The sequence below is a fragment of the Stegodyphus dumicola genome, chromosome X2 (assembly GCF_044657685.1).
Source record: "Stegodyphus dumicola isolate Sdum_Otavi_A_Nest chromosome X2, ASM4465768v1".
Classification (NCBI taxonomy): Eukaryota; Metazoa; Arthropoda; class Arachnida; order Araneae; family Eresidae; genus Stegodyphus; species Stegodyphus dumicola.
In genome coordinates this window covers 168,257,842-168,271,295 of record NC_140781.1, presented here as the reverse complement: position 1 = coordinate 168,271,295, position 13,454 = coordinate 168,257,842, and the positions used below count along the sequence as shown (strand labels likewise).

Here is a 13,454-nt window from a genome sequence, read left to right as displayed (position 1 = left end):
TGCTGTATATGGATGATGAAATAATCTTGTTGTCCTCCCTTGAGGAAGGAATCGAACAGCCTTGAACGAGTCTTAAAGCTTGCTAGTGAATATGGATTCGATATTAATTTCAAGAAATCTCATTTTTTGAAGATGTGAATTGAATTCTTGGGTCATGTTATTGAAGAAGGTAAAGTTTTCCATCTACTTTAAAAACGAAAGTGGTCCTTAATTTTCCAGAACCACTAATTTGAAACAAGTTCCATCTTTCCTTGGTATCGTCGGATATTTCCGTAAACTTATTCTACATTTTCCATAATTGCTCAACCATTAATAAAGGTAATGACTTTAATGAAAGAAATGCTTTCAATCTTTTGTAACAACATTTATGTGAAAAACCATACTCAGCATCTATAATCAGCAGAGCGATACTGAAATACACACTGATGCCAGTATCCATGGTTATGGTTGTATACTCAGGCAAAGACCTATGATTGATAATTGCCTACATCCTGTTGACTACATGAGTAAAAAGACATCTGATGCAGAAAAGAAATGTACCAGTTACAAACTTGAAGTATTAGCTGTAATTCAAACTTTGAAAAAATTTAGAGTTTATCTTTTAGGAAAAAACTTCAGAATTATTACCAACTTTAATGCATTCAAAATTACAATGAACAAGAAAAACTTAAATAAACGAATAGTATGTCGAGCACTGATGTTGGTCTGGTGTGGTGTGGTGTATTTAATTATGGCAAAGCACACTAGGGCTATCTGCCTAAGGGGAGGGATGCCTTTCGTGGAGGAGTTTCTAAGGGAAACTGGCTCGTATACACGTTACACATGGGGAAAACCACGAAAACGCCCATGCAGCAGCCCGTTCGCGGGATTCGAACCTCGGACCGAACTACCAGTGTTCAGCGTCTTTACCGCTCGGCCGCTGGTGGGCCGCACTGATGTTGGAAGATTTCGACGATGAAATAGAACACAGAATTGGAACATGAATGACACATGTTGATGCATTGAGCAGCTCCCCTGTTATACTCATCACTCAAGATAACTTCATTTTGAAAATACGAAATGATCAAGAGTAAGATGATCACAGCCAATATATCAAAGAAGTCTTAAGTTATGATGTACCAGTTACCATTAAAAGTTATGATGACTATTGTGTTAAAACTGATATACATTAAAAATCTGTAGACAGTAATGAATTACTTTTGTTCCAGAATCAATGCAAACTGATACAATTAAGGTCACACATCTTCGTGGACATTTCGCTTCTAAATGAACTGAAGAACTCATCAAACAAGAATTTTATATACCTAAATTTAAAGATAAAATTGACAACTATATTGCTAATTGCATTCCTAGCATACTAATTAATCGTTAATGTGGCAAACAAGAAAGTGTGTTGCATTCTATACCCAAACAAGATGTACCATTTCATATGCATCACATTGATAATTTAGGACCACTTCAAAGTACTCATAAGAATTACAAGTATATAACTGCAGTTATTGATTCTTTTGCAAAGTTTGTATGGCTTTATCCAACAAAATTTACTGATAATGACAAAGTAATTATCTAAATTGGAAAAATCAAAAATTCGCATTTGGAAATCCTTTACATATAACTTCAGATAAAGGAAGATTTTCAAGACTATTGTTGAACCAACAATATCCAGTACATTTAAATTACCACAGGACTGCCTCGTGCCAATGGACAAAGTGAGAGACTGAATTCCGTCATAATTCCTGTTTTCTCTAAATTATAGATTCAAAATTCGTCAAAATGGTATACACACGATGGGGAAGTACAGCAAGTGATCAATTCAACATACCAACGCAGTATAAAACAACTCCATTCAAATTCATGTTTGGAACTAAAATCAAATCTGCTAATCATGATAAAATTAGAGAGATGTTAAATGCAGATCCAGTCAGATTTCGTCAAAGCTTGTGATGCTTTCGTCAAACCTTTGCAAAGAAGCTAAACAGATTTTGAAAGTGCAATGGCTGAAAATTGTAAAACTTACATATACAACATAAACCATCTTGTACGTTCCAGCTTCATGATGTAGTGGCAATCAAGTGTACATAATATGGACCTGGTCTTAAACTGAAACCCAAATTTCTGGGACCCTACAAAATTGTGAAAATCAAGCCAAACGACACCTATGATTTTGAAAAATGCCGTTTCTTCAAGGGACCTATGAAAACAAGCACTTGCGCTGAATTTATGAAACCCTGGACTTCATCAGAACATTCTACCTGAACTTAAGTGTTTTGTGGATATTTTCTCATATGAACCTACTCTTTTGGACTTTAATCCTATCCATCTTTTCCTTGATTATGATTACTGGCTATTACTTTTTTTATTCCTCTAGGTGCTGTTATTAAAGATCCAGATAGAATACTATTTTCATTTATCTGTATTAATTTAGTATTTTCATTTATTGGTTAATACTATTAATATTCTTCTTTTTACTTTCTTTCATATATGTTAAATTTCACTGTTTGTTCTTCTCATACGAGGGCAGAAAACTATGTCGGATGGCCGAATTATGTGGGAAATGTAACTGAGTAAGATTACTTAAAAGTGGCACCTAGATGAGGCCAAAGTGAGATGACAGCTGAAAGATAGCAAGAACAGACGTGTTTAAAATGTTTTGATGATTATTTTCTACTTCATTTTAATGTAAATAAATAAACTATTCTACGTGTGAACTATTCTCCACCATTCTCTACATTAACAATATTAAAAAGCAAGAAAAATACATAATTTTGCAACTACAGTCAAAAGTCGTTAATCCGGACTCGTCGGGACTTTGGCGATTCCGGATTATAGATCATCAGTTAAAGTCTGGTAAGATGGCATGCAGAAATTATAAAATTAAAAATATGAAACCATAGTTTATGAAAAGCTTCTAGTACTCACACTATTTCCATTAAATAACATATCATTGCAGCTCTTCTTTTTAGGTTCACATTTACTTAACACAGCTGAAAACTACAAAATGTAAGATTGGTGATGCTATAAGTGGCTGGAAATAAAGCAAGCTTAGAAGTAGGAAAGTCAGGTATTATTGGTACCAATCATTGAAACAGTATGTTAGGCTGTCCTTTACAAGAACTGCATTTCTTCATTTCTCACTCATCTTTAGTGGATGAAACTAAAATATCAAAATCTCTTTACTTTCATGGATAGGAGAGACCACACACTCTGGTATATAATATAATTTGTGTTACTTTACTTAATAATGGGTACATTTTGATTATAGCCATTCCCCTGAAAAATATTCATGAAACAATTCACTATGTCACCAAAATAGGCAAACCATGTTGCCAAAACACATTTATGTAACAACTGAGGATTGAACAAACACACGCTAATTTTCACCTTCAATTTTGAGGTTCATAAGTGCCTGTTTTATTTTTCATAGATATGAGAGAGCATATATTCTAATAGATAGTATACAGTCAAAAGTCTTTAATCCGGACTCTTAGGGACTTCGGCGATTCCGGATTATAGATCATCAGTTTAAATCTGGTAAGATGGCATGCAGAAATTATAAAATTAAAAATATGAAACGTAATTTATGAAATAACGAACAAATATGATCTAAAGGGTATCAAAATTTACCAAAAAAAAGGCTTAATATTTATTTGTTTACTTTATTAAACATTTCTTTCAATGTAAGTTGTTTAAGTTGCTTTGTTTTTTATGTGATAATACATTCTCTTTAATTCTATAAACAGACATCATTTCTTGTTCTGTTACAAAGTTCCGCTGTTCAAGTCCTATAATTGCTGTGTCGAGAATACCGACTAACTTGTGAATCGAAATTTTTTCATTTTCAATAACCTCTGTCACTTTCTTCGCTATCGGAAGCGAATTATAATGACGAGGAATTTGATTTAAATCATATCAAAGACGGAGTACATCCAGATGAAATACTACATTTAGTAAGGAATTATAAACCAAATAAAATAAAAACATCTGCCCTGAAGATAACGATAGTGCTGACAGATCAACTTCCAATTCATTGCGTGTGCAGGCAAGCCTCCACATTTATTCAGCTTCAAGTCTTCACTGCGACCACTCAATGACAGAGCGAGGTTGACGATGACAACCGGTTTTGGCTCTCTTCTGCTACGAGACTCCGAAAGTGTAGGGCGGCCATCTGACCGTCCTCACCGGGGATGATGCGTGTCTGCAATTAGTTCCTTTTTGTGCATTTCTAACAACCACTTCCACATAGTTTCAAGAGGATGCAGTTTTGTAAAAAAATACAGTAAGCAGAAGAATTATTCAAATTGATTTAGATGTTGGCTTCTGCGGTAGATGAATGGTGCTTGACAACTTGAGAGGAATTTCTGTGCACGTGTCGCATCTTGAGTTGGACACATGTTCCAAAAAAAAAAAAAATATATTGAAATAATCATCGAAGTGGTACACCTTGCCTATAAAATTTCAATTCTGGTATCTTGTAACTTTCTGCAACGAAGATGAACTGAGATTTATTAGACTGGATCTTCAACGCATTTGTGCACAAATGTTAGGACTCAAAAATAGTAGCACGTGGTAAATTGTCTTATGTCTGGTTATATTTCTTGATTTATGATAATATTATCTTGCATTTTCACGATGTCAAGGTACAATAAATTTCTCATAATTCACATCATTTGAAGTGTCATCTTTGGGGGTAAGTTAACTTAATTCTATTTATTTTCCAGATCACACACTTCCATCCTGCACGTTATCCAGTAATTCAGGCTTATTGCACATTAATTATTATAACATTTGGCACAATATTATATAAGATTTGGTGCCATTCAAAAAAAAAAAAAAAAAAATTGAAGGTTGAGAACCTGGATATTTCAGATAATTAAAGAAGCACAAAAATTTTTTTCAATTCGCATTGTGAACTTGACATAAAGTGTGTTATCTAATATTATTTGCTTGACTTAAATTAATGTATGATATTTAAATAATTTCAGATATATGTGATATATTTAAATCAAAAGTAGAATTTAATAATCCAACATTGGATTGTCGTGTATTTGATAAGTATAGTGTTATGATAAGTATGTAACTAAGATAATTGATTTAAAAAATTTTTTATCCCTATAGTGATTATTGCTATAATTATGCATGTTGATAAGTAAAATTTTGTATCTTACAAAATTTAACATTAAGTATTTATGTCAAAAATTTATGTGCATCTTAATGTGTTTGAAATTGAATGTTATAATGGAAAAAAAAAAGATAAGTAACCCTATAGTTCATCGACGCCAAAATCAAAATTTAAGACTACCATTATGACTACTTCCTTAGCATCTGCTCTACCCACATTTAGTGATAATGTTTCAGAAAATGTGAACTTCTTCTTAGATCAGATAAATAGTGTGGCAGAACTTGAAAAATGGCCCAATGAGAAAAAGTTGATTATTTTAAAAATTAATTGTCAAGATAAAGCTCTACAATTCTTGGTCAATGACCCACGGGCAGCCAAGGAAAATGATTTTGAAAATTTAGTGAAATTATCAAAAGAGAAATTTGCTAAAGTTGAATCTTTTCAGGTTATTCAGCAAAAATTTTCAAACATATCTCAAAAATGTAATCAGTCTGTCAGAGAATTAGCTGAAGAGATAAATACTGCAGCCATAGAGTACATTAATGAAGATTCGGTTGATAATCCTAGCTTGCAGAAGTTAAAAGAAAATATGAAACTCACAAAATTTCTTGAGGCTCTTAGAGCTGATAGCAGGATTGAAGTTAAAAAGTTAGGTCCATCTTCATTCGATAAGGCTGTAGAACTCGGTAGTAATATAGAGAATGTGTTGAATGACCAAAAAAACCTATCTTAACAGCATTAATGCTGAGCAAAATTTGGAAATTAACTTTGTTGAAAGAAAAATTTGAACAAAATAAAATCATTCAGGAGTTAAAAGATAAAATAAATGAATTGTCTCAAATGCAGATGAATAGCTCACAATCAAAATTAAATCAGAGTGCTTCTACATCTCAAAATACGAACAGATTTGATAATGTATCTTGTCATATGTGTAGCAAAAGACACTTAACAACAGATTGTTGGTATTTTCCTAAGCAAGATAGACATAATTATTTTAGTAGAACTTTCAGAGGTCATAGAGACTTTCGTAATAATTGGCGTAGGACTTATCATCCTTATAGAGGTAACAGTCAGTACAAAAGAGGGCATAACAATCATTTAAACTAATTAAGGGTTCTTGCCAGAGATATGACACTAAATTTAGACCCCTTGCAAGGATCTGTAAAGACTGGGGCCATAAGAAATATTTCAACAGACAAAATACATATAAAAAAATGATTGAAGGAAATAGCAATCAACTCCAAAATAAATTAGTAGAAAATAAGAATAATGAAAATAAAAATGTTACCAAATTGTTAATGTCTTGTAGCTCTGAAAATTCTAATTATCTACCAATAATTAAAGTTAAAATTGGTTCGCAGACTTATGAAGCTCTTCTTGATACAGGTGCTAATTTATCTTTGGTTCAACCAGATGTAATTGAGGAAATTAAACAATTTTCTAAAGTCGAATTTGTTTCTCGTATGGTTAGAATAAAGACAATTGAAGACTCATCTATTCCTTACATGTCTGCAGTTAACTTAAAATTCAAAATTCAAAATAAATGGCTTACTAATTCATTTTATGTTACTCAAAACACTTGGAATTCCACATATCAAATGATTCTAGGGTATGACTTTATTCAATGCAACAGAATTTTGTTAGATTCCGTAAATAAAAAACTCATAATTGATAACACCTATCTGGACTTTGAGGAAACTTCTCCTAATAAAACAGTAACCAATTCGGTTAAAAATACAAAAAAGAAAAACTGCAATTTAAATGCAGTAAGGATGGTTTCTAATATTACTGTCATGCCAGGTCAATCTCAGATTATTTCCTTAACTGTACCTGAAGTTTTAAAACAATAGAAAGAAATTTTACTTTATCCAAAAACATCCCAAAACAGATTTCACGTCATTGAATCTTTGCATACAGTTGGTTGTTACAACCATAGTCAAACTATCATTGAAAATAATACGAATGAAAAATTAGTTCTAAGAAAGAATTCTGTCACGGGAACTGCTATGCCATTCCATTTTGAAGATATTGTCAACCCAAAAAGTCATGAAACATTACAAATAAATACACTAAATCTGCAAGAAGTAATTAAGCTCAGAAAAGAAAAATTAAATGTATCAGATTTTATACTAGATCATCTAAATGAAAAAGCAAAAGGTGAAATGATACAATTTTTAATGAATAACTATGCTGTATTTTCAAAGTCTTATAACACTTTAGGATCCACTGATAAAGTTGTGCCAGAATTTAAACTTCATCATAATTTTCCTATTCAGACAAGACCTTATCTCATTCCTAAACAGTATGCACAACAAGAAATTGCAAAATTATTAGAGGCTGGCATAATAGAACCATCTTCTTCCAGTTATAGTTTTCCTGTTATATTTGTCAGAAAAAAGAATTTACCTGGTGAGGATAAAAACACACCAAAATTTCGTATGGTTGTAAACTATCGCCTATTAAACAGTATAACAGAATCTTACAAAATCTGTTTACCAAAAATTTCTGAAATTTTACACAACATAGCTAGTAGGAATTTATATTGTGTACTCGACTTGAAATCAGCTTTTTTCCAAATTAAGTTACAAGAATCTGATAAAGAAAAGTTGGCTTTTTGCACCGAGATTGGCAATTTTCATCCTTGTAGACTTCCCTTTGGTTCACGCAATAGTACTTCTTATTTTCACACATTAATTTCAAAATTTTTAAATGATATCAAAGGTAGTAATGTTCAATTTTTTCTGGATGATATTATTGTTGCTGCTGACAGTGTATCTGAAATGAAAGTAATTCTTCAAAAGGTTTTTGATAGGCTTAGAGCATTCAATTTGACTTTAGATCCAGCTAAAGTGCAGCTATGGAAATTTGATATAACTTATTTAGGTTTTAACATTTCTAAAGCAGGTTTTTCTCCTTCTGAAGATAATATAGCAAAAGTTTCAAAATTCCCTATTCCAAAAGATGTTAAACAAGTTCAAGCTTTTCTTGGTATGATGAATTATTTTAGACACTTAATACATAATTTTGCTGAGATCACTCAGCCAATAGTACACTTGACTAAAAGAAATGTGCCTTTGTTTGGAATCAAGATTGTCAGGATGCTTTAGATCTGTTACAGCCAATAATGTTAGAAAAGCCTACTATAAAAAACATAATATGATGATAATCATGAAATTTTTTTAATTACTGATGCTTCTAAAGTAGCTATTTGTGGTATACTTTTGCACAAAATTGATGACAAATTCTTTCCTGTAGAATTTTATTCGAAACTTCTGACTCCTGCTGAGACTAGGTATCCATCTATTAGACGTGAGCTCTATGCTATATTTTCATCTGTGAAACATTTTCATGAACATTTGTATGGAAAAAAATTTAACATCTTAACTGATGCTAAACCTCTCACTTTTCATATGCAATTGGATAAGCAGCCTGATATTGTGGCCAGATGGTTATTGTATTTACAGGATTCTGATTACACTTTAAAGCACATACCTTGTTTTTCTAATCCTGTTGATTTTCTTTTCCAGAGTTCCTGAAGAATCTCATAATGTAAACAATATTAACTTATTTCAACCAAAAAATAATCAATTAAGCAGTCAAAATATAGTTAATCACCAAAAAGATGATAAAATCATTACAACATCATAAACAAAATTAACAATAACAATTCTGAGATTTGTAGCAAACATTTTATTGATCAGAAAAATGGTATAGTAATGATTAAGACTTAGAGCACATCATTTAAAGACAAGGCATTTAGAAAACAAAATTCTACTTCCAAATTCTTTAGTGAACCCTTGTTTAGAGATTGCTCATGCTCCACATTTTGGCACCAACAAGACTTATGAATTCATAAAAAAGAAATATTTCTGGAAGGGCATGTTTTTAGACACAAAAAACTTTTGTGAAAATTGTCAACAATGTTTGGAAAATAAACCCAAATCTTCTAGAACAGTCACAAGTAATATAAAAAAGTCTGATTTAGCCCCTGGACAAATGTTAGCTATTGACATAGTAGGTAAATTACTCAGGTCACACGATGGTAAATTTTTCATTTTAACAATTACTGATCATTACTCGAGATATTTAGAGGCTATTCCTTTAACCAGTATCACTTCTGCAACAATCATAAGATGTATGAATCTGTATTTTTCAAAATTCGGTATTCTGAAGATAATGTAATCTGACAACGGGTCAAATTATTGTTCGGCTGAATTTGAGAATTTTTTAACAGATTCAAGTATTGAACACAGAAAAAGTTCCATTTATTACTCACAATCGAATGGGATCACAGAACGAGTTCACAGAACTATGAAAGAAAGCATAGCTTCATTATCTAATCAGGTTTTGAATGGTCTGATACATTGGCATTTTTTAAACTGCATTACAATAATTCAAAACACATATTAACTGGTTTCACTCCTGCTCAGTTATTTTTCAGGCCAGAACTCAATACACCTTTAGACTTAAATAATGAACCACATGCTGTAGACAATCCTTCACAGTACTTGTTGCGTCAAAAGGAACACATTAAAGCCACTAGAGAGTTAGTGAAACAAAATGAAGAAAAGTATTTTCAGACTCAAGATAAAGTTGTGAAGGGCAGAGAAAGTCCTAAATTTAACATTGGAGACGAAGTATTTATAAAGGCTTTACAACCACCTCATGCCTTACAGCCAAAATACACTGGTCCTTTCAAAATCGTAAAATTTTTTTGAAATAAAAACTATTTAATTGAAAATATCACTGACAACAAAACTCAAAAAATTCATTGTAGTAAATTGTTTAAAAGAGTTCCTCTGAGGTCAAATTTAACTAATTAATAGCACTCATCAAACTTTATGAATGTAGTGGATTTAGTTCCAATTAATTTTTTTTTTTTTTGGAGTTTCTTGGTTAGTATGGGTGGGTGTAGGTTGGCCACCTTCATTTATAACTTTGGTCAGTTGCAGGCTGGTCCAGGTTGACTAAGGTCATGGAATTTAAAAAAAAAATATATATATATATATAATGTGCTATTTTAACAGTTTGAGAATTGGGAATAACTAAGTTGTAAAAGAAAGTTTGTAGAGTAAATCATTCTTAAACATTTACAAATATTATAAGAAAAAATGTATGGTATTTAAGAGTTGATAAAATGATATGATTTGAATATTGTTGAGTAAGAGATATATAGTAATCAAGAGTTGTTAACAACAGTGAAAAAGATTGTATGACATACAAGATGTATTCAGTTACAAATGTAATGTGTCTACAGATTGTAGTGAAATCTATGCTATTGTATGTGTATCATGTATTTTATGTATTAGTTCTTAGTTTTAATTTTTAACTTTAATTCTAACCAAAAAAAAATATATTGAAATATATTGTCTGACACAATAAGATTTTGATAATTTATTGATTCATCATAATTTGGATTATGCCAGACAGATTTGATTAAATTAACATGTGCTAATTTCAAATGGACAAGATCCTAGAATTCAGATTTAAGTGATTGCAAATACATCAAGTCTCATCTGCAAATTAGGATTGTGCTTCATCAAAGTATTGTGATATGATTTTGTGAACTGTGCTGCTTTTTTTCTCCTTTGGCCGGAGGGAATGTGCAGGCAAGCCTCCACATTTATTCAGCTTCATGTCTTCACTGCGACCACTCAATGACAGAGCGAGGTTGACGATGACAACCGGTTTTGGCTCTCTTCTGCTACGAGACTCCGAAAGTGTAGGGCGGCCATCTGACCGTCCTCACCGGGGATGATGCGTGTCTGCAATTAGTTCCTTTTTGTGCATTTCTAACAACCACTTCCACATAGTTTCAAGAGGATGCAGTTTTGTAAAAAAATACAGTAAGCAGAAGAATTATTCAAATTGATTTAGATGTTGGCTTCTGCGGTAGATGAATGGTGCTTGACAACTTGAGAGGAATTTCTGTGCACGTGTCGCATCTTGAGTTGGACACATGTTCCAAAAAAAAAAAAAATATATTGAAATAATCATCGAAGTGGTACACCTTGCCTATAAAATTTCAATTCTGGTATCTTGTAACTTTCTGCAACGAAGATGAACTGAGATTTATTAGACTGGATCTTCAACGCATTTGTGCACAAATGTTAGGACTCAAAAATAGTAGCACGTGGTAAATTGTCTTATGTCTGGTTATATTTCTTGATTTATGATAATATTATCTTGCATTTTCACGATGTCAAGGTACAATAAATTTCTCATAATTCACATCATTTGAAGTGTCATCTTTGGGGGTAAGTTAACTTAATTCTATTTATTTTCCAGATCACACACTTCCATCCTGCACGTTATCCAGTAATTCAGGCTTAGTGCACATTAATTATTATAACATTTGGCACAATATTATATATCATTGCGCACCGCGGCGTTAAAGATAAACAAAGTTTAGATAAACAAGGGATATGCCTTTATCCATTTTTTGCAGCAATTCCACTTTTTGTTTAATGGACTTCGAAACATACTTTCGCTTTGTAGATCCTTTACATATTAGTAAATATATATCAGAAATTCTATTTGACATAATCGAAAGTTCAAGCTTACTTTTATAAAATTGCTCTAACAGTCTGCAAAAAATAATAAGCCAAATCCAATTAGAAGATTAAGGAACAACGCAGTCTGCAACATTAACTAAATTAGATAATTTTAGCTTAGCTTATACCGTCTGTTATACATTAAGCGCGCATTCGTAAACGTATTTTGCTCACACGCATATTTGCAGCCATAAAGGTCTTATGCGCAGAAAGTTTGTAGCTTTGAGGTCCGGATTATAGATCATTCCGGATTATGGGTGTCCGAATTAACGACTTTTGACTGTATACAATTTTTAACTATTAAATAGTATTCGATGATTAACTTAATATTCAAACATCATATAAATACTTATTATTTCTTTATTCAAAGGAACATATTTACTAAAGTAATATTTATTAAATTCAGGCATATAGCTACTTCTATGTGCAATTCAATAACTGCAACTGATCATGAAGATCCATTTTACAGCACTCAATAAGATTCAAATTAATATAACTTGCCTGATAAAAATAAGGTGTGCCCTCGTCCGCATGCTGCAGCTACAATTTGATGATCCTTTAGAGCTTCCACTACAGTAGGAATATCTCTTCTTTTAGTGTCAGAATGACCCAGCTGACCTTTATCATTACGACCTATATTAAAATACATTCAACACATACAGTCACTAAATGCAAATTAACACTAATCAGTGTTCATCAAATTATTACAATTTTTAAATTAGGGAATAAAGTACATAACTGAAAAAGAAATATTTTGGTTAATTATGGAGGAAACAAGATTTTCTCCTTTAAGGGGATACATTTCATTCTCTACATACATAAATGTGGTTCGTGTTTATATATATGAAGGGGAGACATGAAGAGAAATTAATCTGAAAACATCAGTTTTTAACTATTATAGGGAAGTCTTTCAAGTACAAATAAGTCCACAGTAAAGTGCATATGACAGAAATTCTGCTTTACACAGAAAAAAATTCTTTAAGTGTAGAACAGCACTACACTTATTCCAACACTCTTTCTACAAGCGCAAAGGATATTGAATGAAGTGTGTAGTTGAACTAAAGAAAATTTAAACTCACTCTGAAAATTTTGAATTACTTTTTTAGTTACAAAAATATTAGCACACCAAAGTTAGTGTATTAAACATTTTCAGTAATACATTATAACACTGAAGTAGTATGCTAGGTTAAAAAAAATAATTTTTAGCTAGGTTAAAAAAAAAAGAATTTTTAAACGATCTGGTAACATCAGAACACCTGTATTAGAATACTACTTTGCAGTTTCAGACTAGAAGACAGGGATTTAATTTCTTTGTGGTTTATCTCTAATGGAATCATATGATTTTTAAAAGGCTATCTAACAATCATTATGATGGTTGCCATTTAATGCAATTTCACTTAATGTTATCATATACGCTTGGTTCTGTACTAAATATGCATTAAATCATCATTTATTGCAATTGGTTCTCTTTTTGTTATCAATTCAAAAACCTGGATAATAAATCTGTGATAATCATTTGCTGAGTAAGCTTCAAAACTATGTCCTTTTAATAATAAGCTTCAAAAATAAATGCCCATTCTTTAAATGCATGAAAAAAAAGTATACATAAATGCATCAAAAAGCAAATGACTTATGTAAGAAAACAGAGACAGCTTAGCTACTAGAAATGGCTGGAAGAGAGAAAACACAGAAGAAAACAAGAAAATATAGTTTACAAATGAAATCACGATGTCAAAAAAGATGCAGATTTTTCTGCAGAGGAAACCTAAACTACAGACTAT

The 13,454-nt window shown here is 31.7% G+C and overlaps 1 protein-coding gene across 1 annotated transcript in view; it reads right to left on the bottom strand.

Moving 5' to 3' along the window:
- The window catches only part of LOC118182066 (protein RCC2 homolog), a 77,324-nt gene that overhangs the window by 21,502 nt on the left and 42,368 nt on the right, over window positions 1–13,454 (bottom strand). The window contains exon 4 of the mRNA XM_035351347.2: window positions 12,175–12,306. Within this exon, the coding sequence (XP_035207238.1) occupies window positions 12,175–12,306 (132 nt within the window). The remainder of the gene's footprint in view (window positions 1–12,174; window positions 12,307–13,454) is intronic.